The sequence below is a fragment of the Lineus longissimus genome, chromosome 5, assembly GCF_910592395.1.
Source record: "Lineus longissimus chromosome 5, tnLinLong1.2, whole genome shotgun sequence".
NCBI classification, from domain to species: domain Eukaryota; kingdom Metazoa; phylum Nemertea; class Pilidiophora; order Heteronemertea; family Lineidae; genus Lineus; species Lineus longissimus.
In genome coordinates, this window is record NC_088312.1 from 3,237,127 (window position 1) to 3,258,619 (window position 21,493).

The window sequence follows — 21,493 nt, forward strand, 5'->3', positions numbered from 1 at the left end:
CATTTTGAATTTGTAATTGTACCCGGGGCAATCGAGCTATTAATATTTGATGGATCGTGTACTCGAAGGTGATCAGTAACCCAAGACGCTATCAGAGAGGATGCGCTAGTCAGCGCTAATGTCTCTGCTTTAATTATGGTAAATTATGAATGATAAAGAAAATGTATGGGGGCTGGTTCCAGTCTGGTATTAAGATTAATCATATGCAAGGAAAATTTGACTTGACAGTTTATAGAGTCTTTTAGGGTTAAAATGAGATGAGCCAACATCACCAAACGTCGGCAAAAACCAAGAGCGTTGTCAGATCGCATGAGGAAGATGCTCCATATCAAAGGATACCTCGTACCAGATAGATACGATGTAAGCCTGTGGGGAATCTATTAGGCTGTGCTTAACAAAAAGCGTCAGCCATGATCGGAGAAGATCAAAGATAGTCAGGGGAGCCTGGGAGAATGCTAATGGGGGGGTTTGTCATCCTCTGTTTTATACCTGTCGTGTAGTTTTTATAAGTAAGGTGGTGAACCAGAGTCTACAAAGTGACATTTTGGTCAGAAATGAGTTAAGCTCTGACCTGAATACTATTTTCTGATAGAGGCTCATTGATGTAGGATGATCCCTCTACACATAGATCCACTTTCCTTGTCAATGAAAATTCAGAAGTTAAGGACCCAGAACGGACACATTTTGCTCAAAAATTGAATGTCACTAAGTAGGCTCTGGTTCCCACCGCCTCAAGTTTCAGGATTAGCTCTGTGTTTACTTTGTTACTTGCCACAGTACACAATGTTGCTTCATATGAGCATCTACAACAGGCTTCATCTTGAAAACATGGTGAACCATATGAAAAGCCAGCCTTAGCCCACAGGAGATTTTGCAGTTCCTCAAACTGCCTTGATCAGTTCCAGGTCATCCCTTCAGTGGCCAACATTAGGAGACTGCATAACAACTTGTGTTGTCTAACTGCACAATGAAGATGTTTTGAATCAAATGAGATCTCATACTTGACACAACGTGAGCCTTTGGTATAAGCTATTTGATTGGTAATGATCAAAGGTTGTCAAAGGACCCTGGGGACTGCTTACTAGGGAGTTACTGTCCTCTGTTCGCTTCTGGTGTGGTCATTGCATGTTGTGGCTGAGCTGTAGCAAAGTGTGCTGTGTACCACCTTACGGTTGTTGTGAAAAGGTTAGCAAACATTGCCCATTTTGACTTAGAAAGTGGGCGTCAGCAAGCCTCAGTTGCTGACGGCGGGACTATTGCATGTTGTAAGAATGAGATATTGATGCAAAGAACAAAGTGGTTTATGTCGTCCATTGTGAGACGTCGTTTCACTCCAGAACAAACAAAGTATTGAGTCAGCGATCTTTTTCACATACAGCCGTCAATTTGGTTAGCGTTTTTGCTTAACATCCAACGCAGTCGCCCGAGTCTGGCATTTCCCTGATGTGGATCTGTGGTCCTCAATTACTAGCCATTATATTGTTGCATGTTTCACAAGATGAAAGATGAAGTGGTCACACAAAGACAAGACAGGTACTCTACACATCTTGTTGTACCAGGACATCTTGTCAAAGATTTTGTTCTTATCTTGTATAACAAAACACGAATAAGTATGTCTGTTAGGCTAGGAACTGAATAAACTTTCCAAATACCAAACTTAGTCACTTGTCATGTCAAATACAGATTGATTGATTTTGAACATGTTATTGTTTTATCTTGTGTTATTGCATATCAATATAGATGTACATGTATAATATGTGTATACATATATCTGTAACAGCCCCATGGGCATTTATAAGATAATAAATCGAATTATATTCCTGCCGCGGGTCAGGATGTCACAAGAACATTAGAATTGTGTCTTATTACCTTAAAATTGGTTGATACATCCTCCCATCTCCGGTTAAGCTGGGTGAGCTCCGGCTCAACCATCTTGTGGTATCTGTCGCCGTTATTCATCAGGTCGATGGCTGCGTCTCGAGTTTGATCGACTTGACCGCTCAATTCATTCTGCTCCAGTTGAAGAGTCTGAAAAATATAAGAGGGGAGTTTGATAAGAATAAGTGCGCCATAATTCATTAATCTGTTGGTCCTGAAGGATACTAAATTGGAAAATATCTGCAGTATTCTCTATGTAAGAACTCAGCAAATTTGGTAGCAGGCCAGGCACAAAGCACTTCTCATGTAAGCTTTGACCAGAGGAACTGCCATTTTGGCTTGAACTCGAAATCGTAAAGCAATGACCTCCTTCAAAACAAAGTGAATGAGGGTGAGAGTCTGTACTCTCTTTCCCAGAGAATAGCCTACCAGGTTTTCATTTGGCATTCATTTCATTTTGCGTCAGGATTTCAAGTTCCAGCCAAATCGGTTACAGTGCCTATGGTCATCTCTAAAGATTAGTGTCAAAATATCTTGACATGATGTTTAACCGAAAAGTCAATATAAATCTTTCCTTCACTGCAACCAATCTGAAATAATAGAAAGATTCCAAGGGAATCTTTTTATGATGCTTTTGTGAACTATCATGGCTGCAAAATATAAGGGTTCTTATAGTATACTTCGATTCTCCGACATATCTGTGTAGCCAAATAAAGTGCTTGAGCTATACCAGTCACTAACATGGTTATATCAGACGGATTTGTCTGGTTTCCACAAATGAATTAATCAGTTGTTAGCATGTCAGACAGAATAACATGTCATGACAACCATTGAGGTACAGCCAAGGCAGTGATGTTGATCTTTTATCAGTAGTAACCTGAACTAAACACAGTGGGTCACCATTGCTGACAAACGCGCATACAATGTACGCCGCCAACACAAGGACAGACAAAACATTATGAATGAGCTCACCTACATGTGTGGTTAAAGATCTGATCAGATCAGAGCGATTTCTCACTGCCTGAGCCAACACAAGAGAACCTTCTCTTCCTGAGCTTACCTCATCAAGTCAATTTAGAAGTCAAAGGGAAAAAAAGTTTCATTGTCTTCACTCCACCTTGTGAGTTTCCCTTGAGACCCATCTCTAAACAGCCAACAATCAAACCGCACCTGAATCACAGCCAAGTCGGCCCGAATTCCCAATGTTGTGATAAAACCATGGCAACGGAAAAGTCTTAATGAGTTTGCTCTTTATTGTTCATCTCACTAAAGAACACCGACAACAAAAGGGCAGAGAAAGACTAAGATCTTTCATCGAGACGAAGATTAATCAGAAAGACGTCTTTGTACATTGTGATTTCTTATGACGAGAGGAACGTGAAGTGGCTACAGTCCTCTGATGATGACAAACCTTCTGAAACAAGAAACAGTTTCTCACTTTGATGATATTGCAGATATTCTGCTCCATCATGAAATCAGGTGAACCAACTGGCAGATTAGCGCAATACCACTTTGTAGACTTTGAATTAGCACCATGGTCGACAGAAGTTCGAACAAACTATTAAGATTTTGCATCCGGTTACGCATGAGCATGAAGCAACCCATTGGTTTCAGCTTGGTTACCTTAGTAACTTATCAAGTGCATGTGTAACCGAATGCATACTCAGGAAATTGATTGTTGAACACAGAACATATTCAACTGATAGCTTTTGTCAGCCCTCAAGGACTACTACAGTTTGATGGCTATTCCAATGAATATGCATAGGCTGTCACATGTGTGACCCATCTGAGAAGATCCATTGAAACTTCTAGTAGACCTAAACCCATGCCGGCCTCTTCAAAACAAAAGGCCCTATCAGACGAGAAGATGTTGTAGATTCATCATGGGTAAAGAGTCGCCCATACCATTTCAATAGTAGGTAATCAGAAACTAAGATTAAGACACTGAATGTAGAAAGGGCAAATAGGGGCTAACATAACCAAAGAGTCATAGTCAAAGAGTCATAGAGTCACAGAGTTATAGAGTCATAGAGCCATAAAGTCAAAGAGTCATAGAGTCACAGAATCATACAGTCAACCACAAACATCAACCCACAACCATACGTTTAGATTCAAAATGAATCAATTGAAAAGATGCGTCAAAAGTTTCGACATAGCCCCTCTTTCCCTATGAATGGTACTCAATCAGATATCAAGATAATTGGTATCTGGGCGCAGAAAATGCACACAGCGGCCAACATGGATCCAAAGATCCACCGGCCACAATTAGGTGGTCTGACATGTCTTAATGAGCTGTTACAGTCGTTATCCCATGTTGTCCAGCAGGGGATAGGACATGTAAGCGCCTTATCCCTCCAGCTATGAGATCTGTTGCTTTGAAAGATGCAACTATTCAGTAATGGACGCAGTATGCGGCTGACATCTTATTCAAGGCATCTCTTGTCGGTTCCAACGAGATGATGCTGTTCAAATTTCAGAAATTGACACCATGAATAGATATTTGGTTCACAGCAGTAGTGAACAGTGGATAAAATTTTAGTAAATCACCACATACTATATAGTAAGCAGTGGCTTTAAGCTCTGATTTCTATGACCAGATGGACACCTCAATGAAGAAAGAACTGAACTTGAATTCTCTAAACTTTCATATTTTAATCAAAAAGAAGTGCACCATCTTAGAAAACAATCACCAGCCGACAAATTATAGACGCCGAAAAATCAGCAACAAGACAATTGTCCTGTCTAACACGGCAGAAACTACAACAGGAGCCAACAAAATATTCCTCCATGTGGAAAAAAATATGATTGCTGACAACACAAGACCTTCCAACAGGCAAAACTTCCAACAAAATAACTTCCTTTGCGAAAAAATTGCCATAGATATCAGATCTCCGACTAATTTCTGTGACATAGGTGTGCAGAGATGCTTGAAATTTGCCGAAGTAAAAAATGGCTGAGTTGACGATCAGAAAAGAGATGTATTACTTCTTACTCTCAATTATTTATCATGGCCATGCTGTGAAATGTTTACAGTTTGGTTGCGATTCCAACCAATGTTAGTCAGACATTCTCAAAGTAATTGAATGCTCTGTCAGTGTCGCACACCATGTCATATCGGTGCATTCAAGATGCACTTTTCTTTGGAGACCCTTTATGCAGACTGGCATCCAGAGGATGAATCCACACCTTTTTTGTTCTTCCTCTCAAAGAATCACGTCTCTCTGAAAAAAGTTCAGCTCAATCAAATGCTGAATATTAGGAAAAGGGCATTGAGGTTTTTATAAAATATGTTCCAGATCATACATGTATGCACCCTTTTCCACCTCAAAAGGATAGAGCGCTGCGAGAAAAATATATACTCTGTTAAGAATTCTTGCATTGCTTCATCACTAGGGAAAATGCATGGTAAGTTTGATGGTGACAGTTCTCACAAGTGTGACTCCAGGAATAAACTGATTCAGCCTAACAGTTGCTTCTTGTTGCTTCTCTTAACCCAGGGGTATGAAATAATGAGAAAGGTCGGAAAGTATCAAGTGAGTGCTGTATGAGCAGCTCCTCGAGATCTCCTTTAGTTGAAAGTTGCATGAGACGCGTTGACTGATCTCCCTAATTCCTGTGGCTATCAGGCTATAAACCACAACCTATGATACCGTTACATTTAAAGGAGAGAGCCGCCTGCTAAACGCATGATAATAATTTGAGTCTCCAAAATACACATGACAAAAAGTTTAGCTGAAAAATGTCTAAGAACTCAAACTTTTTATACGCTTGCAACTAATCTTGCAAGCTTCAGTAAGAAGTTGTCATGGAAACAGAGTAGATCCCATACTTTTTCAAGATGAGTGAATAAAATGCATATCCCCAAGAAACACCAATTGTTGCTTTTTGTCAGCAGTCATGAGAGTCAGATTTAGTATTCTCTTTACATGAGATGAGGATATGTTTTGGATGATAAGTAAGATCACAACTTTACTGTGCCTGCACAGCTTTGGCGATTGAGGCAGATGTCCATGCAGCATGAATATATTGAAACAGACACCAGACAAAAGCTGCTATTATTGTCAAGTCTGCCTGGGGATAATCAATTGAGGTGACCTGCACCTATATACTCATGGCGGACTGATCACCTTCTGGTTCAAGTACAGAATGCATAATTAAACCTACTCCTGGTTGCTATGGTTTTCTTGCCACTCTGACTCAAATGTTATCATGAAAGGCGGCAATTGACCACTCGGTAATGACAGTAATGCTTTCAAACACATCTTCTGCTTATTTTGTCTGCTGCTAAAATCATCCCGACAGTCAGATTGTCCTCATGGAAGTCCCTACAGTTTGAAGAAACTTTGAGATAGACACACCACCAGCATCCAAATATGAAGACCCCCACAGTTTCCAACCTTCAATGAAGATTGAGTCAACAAGCAAATGAAAACTATCGTTAAAACTTACAAGTGATCCTCAACAGTTTCTGCTTGCCAATTTCATGAATGAATTCCTCAATAAGTGGCAGTATATGATTTGACATACTAATAACATGCTGGGATACATTTTCAATATTATACAAGCTTTTGTTTTACAATTCATAAACTAGTGGCAAAATGAATTTCTTTGGCTTCTGTTATTCAACTTTTGAGTTTCCTGTTTCAGTCAAGGGAAATAAACTAAGCAAAATTGGTGAGTTTAGATCCATCTAGGGAAGAACAACCATGGCAGTTGCAACAGCAAAGTTCAAAATTCAATTTCTTAAGAGAATCACACATTCAATGCACATTCCAAATTTTAGCGGTGTTTTATTTCACAAGGTGTCCTCTTGTTACCAGACTCAACTTCATATTTACTCCATGAGTCTTCTTCTGATTCTCAATTCATTACTTACTCAAAGTAAGAGCTAGGTATAAGTAATCCATTAGTGAGGGTTGTCATCAATGGGAATAACAAGCTATGCTCACCATAACCATAACCGTCCAATAATTGGAATAAGTATTGGGAGCATTGGGAATTGAGAATATTAAGAATCGGAAATACGATACAGGGATTTAATAGTACCACAACCAATTTCAAGCAAGTCCTGTCTTTCCCATCAACCATGCCACCAACTTTCATCAAATGATCTTCTCTTTCCCCATACAGACATGTAGTACCATTGAGTTACCATCAGCTCTGTCTGATTGAGGACGATGACAGCAAGTCAGTAACCTCCTTTATCCTATTTAGAGAAAACGTCCAGTCCTTGAGTATCAATGAGATTAAAAATATACATCTAAACAACCAAAGTCCCCAAAGAATTAGATGGCCAGATATTCGAATTGCCAATCAAGGCCTTGAGGTTAATTCATCATTCATTAACGACCATACAGTTTCAAATCAGTGCTGGCCAATTAACGATAGCAACCAATAGATGTAAATAGCCAGTGTGTAATTGGCTCCATTCAGTCAATCAAATCACAGATTGATAAAAGAATGGCGTAAATCACAAGATATATCAAGACATATGCCATACTTGCCAACTATTCGGTGAATTATCTTCATGGCATTTCCAAGAATGGTGCATGGCTACAAGTATTTGATACATAGGAAAAGAACAACGAAGGGTCGAAGTTGTCTGGCTCTGGATTTCAATCAGTGCCAACTTGAAATGCTCTTTGACCACATTTGAAGGAGTCAATGTGTGATATTTAAAAGCTCGACCTGGGGACATTCCTTTCTCAGGAAGCTTCAACATAAGGCTTTAATGGCCTTACCCATGTGATAATGGAAAGCAATGCAACTATGGAAGGGAAAATAAATAAAAATTTGGAGTTGCATACAATTTCCACAAGTACAGAGATGACATCATTTAGTAGGTAGAACAGCCTTTCACTGCAGCAAAACATTTTTGTACTACAATTCTCAAGAAACTATCCTTCACAACAGTTAAGGAAGGAAAGCCAAAAGAAAAAGAGTTTGGCTCCAAATGCCACAGGCTTCAGCATTTTTCTAACATGGTGATGATATTTGCACAGCATTTATCAGACAAGCCTTGCACTCAAGCAAGGAATGTTTTGTCATAGGATTCCGAGAAATGACAAACTCTGACAGGTAGAATATGACAAAGAAAAATTTGGAACCACACACCCAAGGCTCGAGTAGTATTTTACATTTACTGGTACAGAACTGTTCAGCGTGAACAACCATGCAGAAGAGAGAACAATGATATATCGCGAGGGAGTTGACTATCCGAAAGAACACGACCTTGAATTTTACAGCTGAAATCAATAACTATTATATCACATTTGCCATCAAGTCAAAATGAACAATACATTAGAATTTAATTGGAATTTCATGTTGGGGTTCTTTTCAAAGGAATCAATAATGTCATGGGGTTTCACGACTAGTTCAACTTTGAAGCAAGAGATGTACAACCTTCAGGCATCGTGTTTGTTGACATTTTTGGCAAAGTCAATAAATTTAATTAAATGTGGGATAGCGCTCATCAGTGACAGGTGAACTCTACATTTGTGCCTCATCGGGAGAGGTATTTTTAAACCGCGCAAAGAGTTTTTGAAAAATAGAGAGTGGAAAAACTTTGAACCAGTATCACAGGTGATATTTAATAGGAATGTAATTAAATTAATAAGATTTTTTTCTAAAAGCCTTCTTTGTTGTTGGTTGAGAACCAAAGTCAATTTGGGCTGACCTTTTGGCAAGGTGGCTGAAAACAGTGCAACATCGTTCAATCCCTGCTGTTCATATGAGGGAGAGAGCTTCATCAGGACTAGATTTGTAACCAGGATGTCTCCTGGGTTCTCTCGCTTTGTCATTTGTCTTCTAAAACATGAATGCACTTCCAATCCGACAAAATTTCTTTCATGTTCGTACAATACGGGTTGGTATACTATGTCTAAGGAGAAGATGAACATCATGACACCAAGCTCTTCACTGCTCAAGAATATGAGGGAAGTGTACAAGTAAAAGTACATGACAGTATATGAGCTTCCTACAAGAAAAACATCTCGAGTCTCATGGAAGCTTCATCCCCACATTCATCTCACGACAACTTATCAAAAGCTGGCAAAGACATGCAATGAATGACATAATTACATTTGGTGGGATGTTGAATCGGCTTGTCATACCTTTAGCTTGTCAGATAATCATTGCCATGGGCATATCTTTGTCAGTATTCAGGACCCTATTTAGCTTTTTGAACCTGTGGGGAGGGGGGCAATAGGCTCTTGGGGGAGGGGGCAGAACAACATGTTTTGTCCCAAAAGTACCTCCTGACCCATTCTCTGAGGCCTTCACATTGTCAAGCCAGCCTCGATAGTCGTCATGATGAGCAGAAAAACGTACACCAGTCATGCTGCCAAACTTCTCTTCAGCAAGCAGATTATGATAAAATGTTTCCTACCCAGCATAAAAAAAAGAAAGGAAAGTGTCAAATCAACAAAAAACTGGATGATCATAAAAAAGTGACAATTGGATATCCAGTATGGCATCTTTTACTTTACTCTATAATGAAGACCATGAAATCCATTAGGGTTTCTTCCGTTTTGCCACCTCGTTTCTTTTATGATACCATAGGATCACCGCAAGTTCTATGACGGCAAAGTGAAATGTGATGAGTCCAATCACTCGAGGGAAGCATGCAGTCTGTGTGTCCAAGATATTCAATTTCAACCTCCGTCATGTGGTGTGATCCTATTTTGATTGTCGCTAAATCACCGGAGCGTTTAGTTGCAGTTCTTTGAGAAAAATTTCAATTTGGTCTTAACTTCCGGGAAACGGATGATCACAGGAAATTTCACATCACGTTCAAGAAAACGATCTTTCTAATGAGGGAAATTTTATCCCCCTCGTTGACAAAGATGATGGGAACTTCGTGACAAGAATGTTAATTCATCTCTCAAAATATCAGTAGGAAGATTTTGGTCACCATTTTTCTTTACATAGCTATGAATCAGATATATCAGGATAAGTTACGCAAAGTTGCCAATGGGGGTCTCTCCTATCTCACTGTACATCGAAGCCAGACACACACTGGGCACCTGAGAGACCACTCATGACCCACCTACATAGCTCCTGCCTTAGTCCTCCAACTCAAAATGTTGTTCAGAAAAGCTCTAGACTTCCTGGCTGGCTGAACCGGCTTTGCCAATGTGTTGCATTGATGATCCTGGTGTAACACAAATATAAGCTCAATTTCCCGTAAGAAGATGATATTACCTTCATATTGATTGAATATAGCAGTGGTATTCATTACAAATCAGGACCATCTTCAACACTGGGGAATTGAATCTGTAGAGGGATAAGTATAGATACTTTTACACAAGTGCAGATCCTTTTACCATTGCCTAATGTGGATGCGAATCCAGAAATTTGTACCAATTGCTTTTGGAGATACTATGGTAATACACATATGCTTCTGGTTGCTGAAGCATGTTGAACCGGTAATCACACTGATTTTCCCAGTATGTATTTCTATAGTAGCGGAGACAAGGTCTTTGAAGAAAGAGGTCGAAGTTAACAAGAGTGAAAACCCAACAAATTCCTTTTTATCTTCCTCTTCAGTCTCCATTTCTCCAAGCAGTTCGTCCACTAAGGCTGTTCCTGAGTAACTTCTGCTAGACACCATTTGATTTTCAGCCAGACTGAATTCAATGAAGTGCCTTGGGTCCTTTCCTGACCACCCATAAAAGCCATCAGGCCAGATAAAACAAATTGACACCAGTATAAGTCATTGTCGAATGAGACCTGCCATATTCAGAGCAGATATATTGCTAAAAGGCAAACTGGCTCAGCTCCAGTCCACTCAGGAAGCAATAGTAATAAGCTTATCTGTAATACTAACTTGCCGTCATATAACAACTGTACGTTCTGTTTGGGAAGTCGGACACATTGACTTATTGCTGTGCCCCCTTATAGCTAATGGTGCCAGTAATATGAGAGGTGGGTTACACGCTGAAATTGGCACTCTAAAAATAATGCATCAACCCAATGACATACACACTTAGGGAGGTGACGATACTTAAAAGGATAAATTGCTGTCTTCTCAACATATCTTTTTGTAGCTGAGACATGGACAACAAAAGTCTGTCTATGCTCTCAAGAACAGTTTGCAATCGGGGCCACCGGATTACAAACTCAAGAAGGGTTCTTCAATTATTCACAAACTAAAGTCTTGAGGAAAACATGAAATAGTGGACAACACGCTTCTCCTTAAAAACAACTCTTTGAAACTTGCTCTTGGAAATAAATTTCGTTTGTTGGTGAAGACTGGTCCTGGCAGGATATGTCATACACAGATACGACTACCAATCATTCTATAATTGTCGAGATATGACCTCATCGCTTCCAGCCAATGAACAATGTTATAGCTAACTGAATTATACAGGGAGTCATCACAGACAGTTATCAACAGGGTTAACAGTTTAACCCTTTTGGTTTTTGAGGTTGACGAGGTAGCCAGGTCACTTGTTTCAACAAGACATTCTAAAAGGCTTTGGCTACAGGAGAATGATGGCCTTGTTTTGATGGCAGCAGTCCCTGGCGTCTCATGAGTTCATTTAGAGCCCTTTCAGAATAGAAACTGATACCTCACTTTATATCCTTGGTTGTTAACTTAAGCTTGAAACATGTCATAACGTGACAAGAGGGTGACAATTGACATTGTGAATCGATAGAAACTAAGGCTAATGGTGACACTTCCAATTACTTGACTTGTGCTCGGTACCTCAATCTGAAACCCTACTAATGGGTTAATCAATAGAACCAAAATTATGCACTGAAAATTCAATATCGTATCGTAGAAAACACTTACCAACTGAAGCAATTTTACTAATTATCTCCCCCAATTAGAGGAAAAATCAATACACGTTATTCCGGATAGAGTCCTAGTAGAATTCCGATAGACTGTAATCAATATGAAAGTAAAAATAGCTGCAGAAATTGCGAGATTTTTTTTCTTCGGAAATTAGACCACAAAATCAATCATGGATAGTTCTCTATGAACGTTCTCGAACAAAACTATCCAGAATTTGTAAGAATTCCAACTGAAGTTGAGTTTGTAATAGAAATTCGAGATTTGCTGAACATCAATAATGTAAATGGAAGAACGTAACTGTCCAGCTTAGAAACTTTTTGAAGAGGCAAGTTGAAAATTGAGATATTGCCCTATGAGAACACTCAGCGCAAGTTGAACAAAATAGGTAAGATGTCCTATAATCTCCAATCTCTTCACAAAAGTTGCAGAATCAAGATGCTCTAAAAACACATGAATCGATTCCCTGTGTACGAGTTGCTCATAGAGAATTCTCTTCCAATATAAATGTTCACAATTTCTCCATGAAATTGAAATTGGGCGGGCAATAGAGTTATAATTTGGTGTACTCAAGAGCAAGTCAACCAACTACATATATATTAGTTGGCTACAATCAATGCAAATAAGTAATTACGTGTTGCTGCCTCAGTGCTCGAGTGTACTTTCAGTAATGAGAAAGCCTTTGGTGAAAAGACAAATATCTCGAGTGATTTCCAAAGAATGCAAGCACTTCTTTAATTAGGAAACCACAGCCTCCACCGCACCTCAAATTACGTCGTAACTGATCAAGAAAAGATACGTCTACGAGCCTTCTGTAAACTCTGGTGGCTGTATCAAGAACTAAGTTCAGCCACGGGGAAAAGTTGCTACACTCCTTGTGTCTTATGTTAGTTTGTTTTGAAACAAAGGAACAATTAAGATCAACCACAATTTGAGTTCTCGGGGAACTTGATCAGACACTGTGATCCAATCTCTCCAATGAGTACACCAACTGTAAAGCAAGAAACTTTCAATTTGAGCTTCCGACTGTAACTGCATTGATTCTATTCAATTGATGATATTGAAGTGAGAACACCCAAACACAAGTCTTTCCTGAATGCTGACATAAATCGTCACATCCAAACTTCTCTGAAAGTATTCCGCTCCGACCTTTTGAACGCCACTAGATTCGGTGATGTATTCCAAAGACGGCTATCAGTTGTCATAAAGTAAAACACCTGACAAGAACACGTCCAATAAATCACCAAACTTGCGATGTGATCTTCTAGGTGGTGCCAGATTGAATATCGCCACGGGTTGTGATGCACTCCCTGGCTAACACCAGGTGAAAATCAATCAGCATAGAAGACAAAGTTCCCACAGTGTGCAGGCAACCCCGAGAAATCGGTAATAGTATGATGCTAGCATGTCGGTGGCGATAAGGACACTTGTCAAAATTAGTACGAGCTTTCAGGAGAGTCGGCTGCAAATAGGGCTGCCTTTGAGGTGCTTTGTTCTGTGAGCATCAATATGGTCTGGGGAGCGATTCTTCTATGAATGGGAAGGTGAATGACTTGGAAAGGAGGAGCACTGCTCTGAATGGGAAGGTGAATGACTTGGAAGAGGGAGCCCTGCTACTTGGTAAACACATCCACTATCGAGTGGGAGTGGTCTCCGGAAAGCGATTGAATAACACTGTTTGAGGCTGTGGTAACATATTAACTCTTTCACTGCCAGGTTCGGGAATGCCAATATGCTGTGGCTGGCCATGACCTTTGGACAACCCACTGTCTATCCAAATTGAACATTTCGACTGGGATGGAACGCTCATGTGGATGTTAACTTCCCCAGTTTTAAGAACATTAAGGAATGAAAACCACATCATCAATCATTGATAACGGTGTCGCTAAACAAGCTCCTCTTTAAATGTTAATATTGAGCATTTTTCAAAGTCTTTCTTCAGCAACTTTGGTTAATGGGTTTAATGGGGTATAAATATTCATAATGTGCTAAAATTAAGTGTTAATGGCTGGCTGGTGCATTGTACTACTCCATCAAAACTCAGTCTTTAACCTTGTGTAATATAACCATGAGAAATTACCTCGTCTGAATGGTATCATTAGTGTAGAGGAATTTGGAAAGTAGTTTAAAACAATCATCATGTTGTTTTTTTGTTCTGCAGCTCTTATAGAGGAATATCGGTCGTTGCCAAGTCAAGAACTTTCAAAGAAATTTTCGTCCAATGCCAGAAAACAACAGGGTGTACATGATAAAAGTAAAACCTTTTGCTGATAAAGTTCACAAAGTTACAAATTCTGGAAACCTGAATAAGAAAGCAACTTATGGTTGAAACCAAGATATCTACATGTAAGAGAAGTGCTCAACAAGATCTAATAAAAAGTAGACCCTGGGGAGTCTTCAACCACATAATCAATTTGCATGGCATTAGTTCTGTCAGAAACTTCTTGCAGTACTTCTTTCTGTATCAAGATGGCTTTTGTCTCCACTCGTGCTGAAAGAATCTGAAGCGTTAAGGAAAATGTCTGAATAATTGAGCATGTGGACAGATGAAATTGGATGCACACAACGCCTAATTTAGCATGTTGCACATCCAGGCATAAAAGGAATTTTCTACCAAATCTGAACTTTTTAGGTTCACTGTATATAAGCGGCTAAATCAAGTGGGCAACCAGGTGGGCATACTGTCTTCATGCAAGGCATCAAGGCAACCGGGAGGCCATATTGCCTTATTTCAAGGTATCAAGGCAACCAGGAGGGCATAGTGTCTTCATGCAAGGCATCAAGGCAACCAGGAGGCCATATTGCCTTATTTCAAGGCATCAAGGCAACTGTGAGGGCATATTGCCTTATTTCAAGGTATCAAGGCAACCAGGAGGGCATACTGCCTTATTTCAAGGTATCAAGGCAACCGGGAGGCCATATTGCCTTCATGCAAGGCATCAAGGCAACCGGGAGGTCATATTGCCTTCATGCAAGGCATCAAGGCAACCAAGAGGGCATATTGCCTTATTTCAAGGTATCAAGGCAACCGGGAGGCCATATTGTCTTCATGTAAGGCATCAAAGCAACCGAGAGGGCATAATTATTGCCTTATTTCAAGGTATCAAGGCAACCAGGAGGGCATATTGCCTTATTTCAAGGTATCAAGGCAACCAGGAGGGCATATTGCCTTATTTCAAGGCATCAAGGCAACCGAGAGGGCATATTGCCCTATTTCAAGGCATCAAGGCAACCGAGAGGGAATATTGCCTTATTTCAAGGCATCAAGGCAACCGGGAGGCCATATTGCCTTTTTGCAAGGCATCAAGGCAACCGAGAGGGCATATTGCCTTCAATGCCTCCAATAAACTCACTCCAATCCATCACAAAACCATAATTTCAAGGCTCACAACCTCGAATAGTCATCACAATAAAGTTGAGGCCAAAGAGCAGGTGTGGATAACAATTTTTCAAATTTATTGCAAATTCCACCTCTTATCTCATCATCTATGAAGAACCTGCCCATAACGATTTTTATGAGATCAGTCCTAGACGCAATATTTCTCTCTTATGTTATCTTTTCTTAAGAGAGCGTTTCAATAAATCAGTCTATTCTTAACCCTTAAATGTGTAATGGCTGAGACCATCTGTTAGCAACTAAAGCTATAAAGCCTATCTAATCTCACCACGCATGCCAGATGGCATCATACAACATATCCCCACGTTATTTTCAAAAAATCCATCACAAGCTCAAATATGACAAAGACAGTACAGTAATATCAAACCGGAAAAACAAAGACTTGTTATTTTCATCTTAGTCAAATCCACCCTGATCCCCATTAGGGGATCCTTTTAGATAAGGTTACTTTGTACATGATTGCAGGAAATCTTTTAGAAGGGATCAGGAGCTGCATAAGGATGCCATCGGTGGGCTAGTATTATTTTATGGCAGACATTACCGACTGAGTCCAAATAGGATATAAAGGATGATGCAAGGATTCCCAGGCAGGTTATTTGGTTAGTTAGATTTACTAAATCTAGTGACAACAAAACCAGACTGATATCAACCAGATCATGGTCAGATTGTGGTTTCAAAAAGTTTGATTATTTGATAATTGAATAACACTGTGACTGTCACCAGCTTCATTGGTTAAAGATTAGTGAGCATGAAATGCAAAACGCAAGAGCATACATCGGACAAGACAGTCACTACCAGCTGCATTTTCCTGTCAGATTGGAGGGTGAGGAGAAATTTGGTTTAGATAGACAAAAGATGGGTATTACTATGCCTGAAGGGTTTTAGGTAAATCTTTGAGGGGAAACTCAAACTGAAACAGATCTTAAAGATGATGTGGGAGGAGCAGGTGTCAACGGACACAGACAAGAGTCCATTACAACAAGTATAAGGTAGCTTAAGGATGTGAGTTTCTTTGCCAAGATGAGTCAGAAGGGTATGGGTGTCTGATTTCCTCTCGAATCTCAAACAACACACAGCTAAGATGAGCAGCCGTGTTCTTGGACACAGGTGCTCATGAGAAGAAACAGGGAGCTAAGGTAGCCTACCCAAGCTAGAAATGGCTTTGATATCTCAAGCTTCTGGCCATACAGGTAGGTACAAGAAACTTTACTTCTACGTCTCGCTCAAAGAACTTGGCAGTGTAAGGTTTGATAGGTGTCTTGCTTGAAGAAACTGATATAGGTGATCCATTCGAGAGTCGAACCTACAAGCCTCCTGGTTATGAGTGCTCTTAACAACTATACCTTTGATGACCTTTGCGAAAGGAACAATAAAAGTATATACAAGTGACTAAACAATGAAATAAATCATATTATATTTCTCCTGAGCGGACCTAACACATTAGCCTTTGAAGTCAGCTGTCCAAATTGCATTTAAATTCTGTTTGATTAACACCACAGTCAACACAGACAGCAGAGTACACACCACACTATCCATGTTCGTTTAATTAGTTGATGGTCGCCCAGTGTCCATTAGTGTGAAACACGCCAAACCAGTTTTCTGCTTAACTACTCACTTTGAAACCTTGTCAAACTAAAGCCGATTCCCAGTCTACTTCCACTCCAATATCACCGCCAATGACTTTGCCTGTGATGCGATTTCACAGACGACTACCTTGAGTATTTACAGACATAAGTAGCAAGGATGGACAAATAAGTCAACGTTCTTCAGTGTCCATCGCAGGTGGATGGAGGGAAACATGACGATTAGGGTCCTACTCCTGCTTGGCAGAATCTTGTACAACTTGTACAAAGGTTTACCTTATTAATAGCGACAAGAAATGGAGCCTTGGAGAAGTACTTGTTTGAAGGAAGAGAGAAGATGGCCAGATAATCTGGGGGGGGGGGGGCAATGGCAAAGTAACCTGATTGTTAGTTTAGAGGACGTCTTTCATTTTAGCTAAACCGAGATGGTACTATTCAGCAATCACGTTTTGTGTGATAAGCAATCAGGATGAAGCGTGAAAAAAGGAACAATCCCTTTCATTCATGGTTACTCCGACCGCCATAGGGTACATTTAGCGTGGGAACACTTCCGAGGTCCAGAGATGAGTGCTACTCATTTGGAAAGGATTTCATTTAAAATGTGGTAATGCAAAGTCAAATTGACCCAACTGTTTGCATCTTTAGAATAAAGCAACGTCAACATATCACTTTAATTTCTTCGGTTTATCATCAGGTTGGCGTCAAAATACATTCTTAAATTTCTCATAATGCCTTCTGATTTGGGATCGCAAATTTGAGATTCAATGAGATTGATATCAAAATATCAAATTAGACTAAATAAGTTACAGTATCAAAATTGGAAAACCAAATATGTTAGAATGTATTTTAAGACAAACCTGATAATAAACTGAGGAAATTAGAGTGACATGTTAGTATCGTTTATTTCTAAAGATGCAAATAGTTTGGTCAATTTGTCTTTGCAATACCACGTTTTAAATGAAAGCCTAGTGATACAGTAAGCACATTTCAGGTCAGCTTTGGAGAAAGATTGTGAAGATTGGAATCATGAGAGTGGTGCCATCTGCTCACTAATATGAAAACTCCACAGCCAATGAGACACTGCTGTCTGCCGTCGAACTGACGAGAGATTTGTAGTAAGATGGGTTGGGCTTAGTGCTTGATACTTGATGGTCCAACCGACCACTATTGTGCCAGTTACACTAACATCAATCAGATTATACAATTGTTACAGTATCTAGTACTGTCAACATCCTAGCAATACAGGAAAGTATGGCTGCTGCATCAAAACAAGGGAATATTGTTTGCAAATGAATGATAACCTTAGCTTGTGGTGGAGACCAAAATGTGTTCAAATACAATCAATTTGTTAGCCTACAGTATACATGAATCTGAAAAACAGCTAGGAGATGTGCAATGCTTTAGCGGCACATGGTGGAGAGGTATCTACTAAAATCGATGAGGTTTCTACTGTTATCAGCGGGGCCCTATCCGAAATACATGAAGTTTCAGAATCCACAAGGTTTCCAGTGAGGCGATAATCAAGATGGAATCCCGCCAAATTGTCAACAACATATATTATTGATGGCATATCTCAAATTCTCCCAAGTGCCATTGAAGGGCTTACTATGAATATTAAAAGCCAGGATAACTTCATAGAATACTCGGAGATCAATATTTCAAGATAAAGAGAGAGGCCCATATGACATGATACTGAAATGGTCATAATGGGTCGAATAGAACACTCATTATCCATGACACGATATTGACAATGGTATAATGGACCAAATGGATTTGGTATAATGGACCAAATGGATTTATCCTTTTTGAATTATGCAGAGTTTTAGACAATTATTTTATATTGCATGTCCACTTGTTGGCTAGTTGGCCTTTAGATAGTGATACAAAGATGCATACAAAGATGCATTGATGGTAGGTATCCAACCAGGGACCTCATGACAGCTAATCAGAGACCAGAACTACTACACCACCTCAGTTTTTTTATGACGATGCCGACAATAACAACAATGACAATGGGTTAGCCCAAGTAGGACATGACCAGAGATTTTGCTAATTCAGGTAAAAGTTTGGACCAAGCCAGTGATCCTTCATTTCCATTTGAAAAGGCAGCAGTGACACCTCTTGAAGCACAGAATCTTAACATCGAATCAATTGATGAAAATTTTCCTACAATACACACAATATTGAGGAAACATGAACCAACACATTTGGAAGAAGAATTTCACCACCACAATTCATCTGCCTCTCAGGGTTTTATGGCAGAAAAAGCACCTGGAGTCATGCAAGAGCAATATCAAAAGCTCTCATCAAGCGACACTGTGATTTATAGTAGAGCAGCAATACCGATGCCAGGTGACAGAAAAAGTCGTTGCTACGCTGTTTCTATCACTGGCAATCTAGTCCAGTGTGATCAAACACGGTAGATATCATCAAATCCTCTTTTTTCTGTAATGATGGTAAGGTAACGTCAAGAACTAAACATTTAAATCCAAAAATCAAGGGATTTTCATGGGCAATTCTAATGTCGAAGTTCAGCACAGTTCAACGATTTTTACCAAAGATGGGGTTCACCCGCACCACCTCACCTGACTCCAACTTGCCTATACTTTTAATATGTCATCACAACCCAGTAAAAATTGACAACCAATATTAATTTTTATATGATGAGACATGATACAACTAAATTGAAAGGCTGCAGACAAATAAATCTCTCTATCCCCGAGGGGATGTACTAAATGTCATTTCCACAACATGAAAAAAAACATTGATGAATGTTCTGTTAGTTCTTTTCTGCATGTTGGTAGATATCTTGTCTTTTAGACACGAAGGATCATCTGCCTTTTAGATATGAAAAGAGGCAAGCTGAGATGTTGCGCGGTGCACTTTTCAAAGGGAATAACTCATCAACATAAAAGCTGTGCTGGCAATTTAAACTGCACATGCAAAGAACGTCTGAGACCAAAGCTTCTGCCATGTCAACAGAACAATAGAAATTTTCTAATTGTATACAGAACAAGGTATGACATATTCATGTGGTCCTCTATGGTGTAGTGGTAGGATCTCTGCTCAATACGCAGGAGGGTCAGGGTTTGAACTCCTGAGGTTCTGGGCATGAAAAAGTGGAGGACTTTATAGTATTCTTTTTTTAATAAAGATTAGCTTTTTTTTTAAAAGGTACACAAAATACTGCCAATTGTCACCAAAGTAAGGTAGCGAATTCCTGTTTAGAGGGATGTTCTAGTCAGCATCAGAAATTTTACCGACTGGTGGGCCAACCCTCCACCCAGGAATTCAATTCAGTGACAGCTAGCAGCTTTAAGATTCATACCTTACGTTCTACTCTGACCAATGAGAGACCAAGCGGCCATAACAACTAAGTTATAACCATAGGCACTACACACTGTTTGATATTCTCACCAATGCCATCTTGTTTCGTTGCTCGGGAAGCTTGCAGGAGCTATCTTCCAAGTGGAAGTCAGAGTGGAAAATGCAGTGAGCTACAGCATATCACCTGACATGATTATCTCCAAGAACGCTCTACAAAAGAACGACACACATCACAAAAAGAGTTACATCGGTAATGCACCTGCGCAAAAGTCAACGGATAACCCGCGTTGATTCATAAGTCAAACACATCAAACGTTGATAAATTGCGCCAATTTTTTAAGTAAAAGTTCGACGAAGAAGGAATATTTTTGGATGACATAAGGGATTGACATAATCAATTACTCTTTCATGTATCCTCGTTAAAAATATGAATATCGAGAAACTATGTCTTGTTAGACAACATCTGACTCTGATTCAACCTAACTTCAGCTTAAGTTGTGAGCTCACCACAGTACATGATGTACACTTATAGAAGACTGCCTGGATCGAGTCTCATGCTGACTGTGAGGACTTCAGGAGCGCTAGTCAGTGGCCCAAGCCACTACACCACTGCGGCGCCACATCTTCTTGATGTTGTTCTTTGCAAGGAATTAAACGTACCTGTCTTATGAACCGCACTCCACGTGAAAATAAGTTATCCATTTTTTTTAAAAATTTTATCCTATAAAGTGCATATGTTAATCTGTAGTATTATTCCTATACTTCCAAAAGCACAGTACCTCCAAAAAACCATCGATTAGTTTTGACCAGCAGAACTTTAGGAGGGACTTTCCAAAACTTCTTCTCATATTCACAAAAGTTGGAAGCACCCCCAACTCTGAGTGTTATGTTTTCTTATCCAGCACAAACAAATTTTTTAAGATCCTGATGTTGTGTCATACATCAGTCTAAAGTGACAGAAAAACAGAAAAAATTCTAATCTCATCAAGTCAGACTTGGTACTAAACCAAGCAGGACTTGATTGGCAAACAAATCAGAACAAAACTAATACCATGTGCTTCAAGAGATTCAACAATACTCCTATAGAATCCAAATTCTATCAGAACTCCAGCTAACAGATCAGGAACAGTGGTAGAAATGAAATTTATGTTATCCTAGCACTCAAAACAAATAACACTCCACATTAATCCAGTGCTATTTTAGCCCCAATGTATGTCATAGCCACATGATGCTCATCCATCCAGCAGCGTAGCTCCAGTGACACAGCTAGCGTAGCTACTCTGTCAAGCGTGTCATGAAATCCAACAGGTCATGTACCGCAAATACTGCAGCCATTCATACTGATCCATGACAAAATATTATATCTAGTGACAATTCCTTGACAGCATAACATTATTTCCAAGAGGCTCCAGTTATCAATTGAATTTTTCAGCACACAACACTCATTAGTAAACAGTACCGAGTATTTCATATCCAATTGCACTTCATGAATTGTTTCCAAAAAAAATTATC

General features: G+C 39.6%; 1 protein-coding gene across 12 annotated transcripts in view; it reads right to left on the reverse strand.

The window, feature by feature from the left end:
* The window catches only part of LOC135487999 (dystrophin-like), a 224,721-nt gene that overhangs the window by 161,335 nt on the left and 41,893 nt on the right, over positions 1-21,493 (reverse strand). For all 12 annotated transcript variants that reach the window (XM_064772341.1, XM_064772343.1, XM_064772342.1 and 9 more), the window contains one exon: positions 1,870-2,028. In XM_064772341.1, the coding sequence (XP_064628411.1) occupies positions 1,870-2,028 (159 nt within the window). The remainder of the gene's footprint in view (positions 1-1,869; positions 2,029-21,493) is intronic.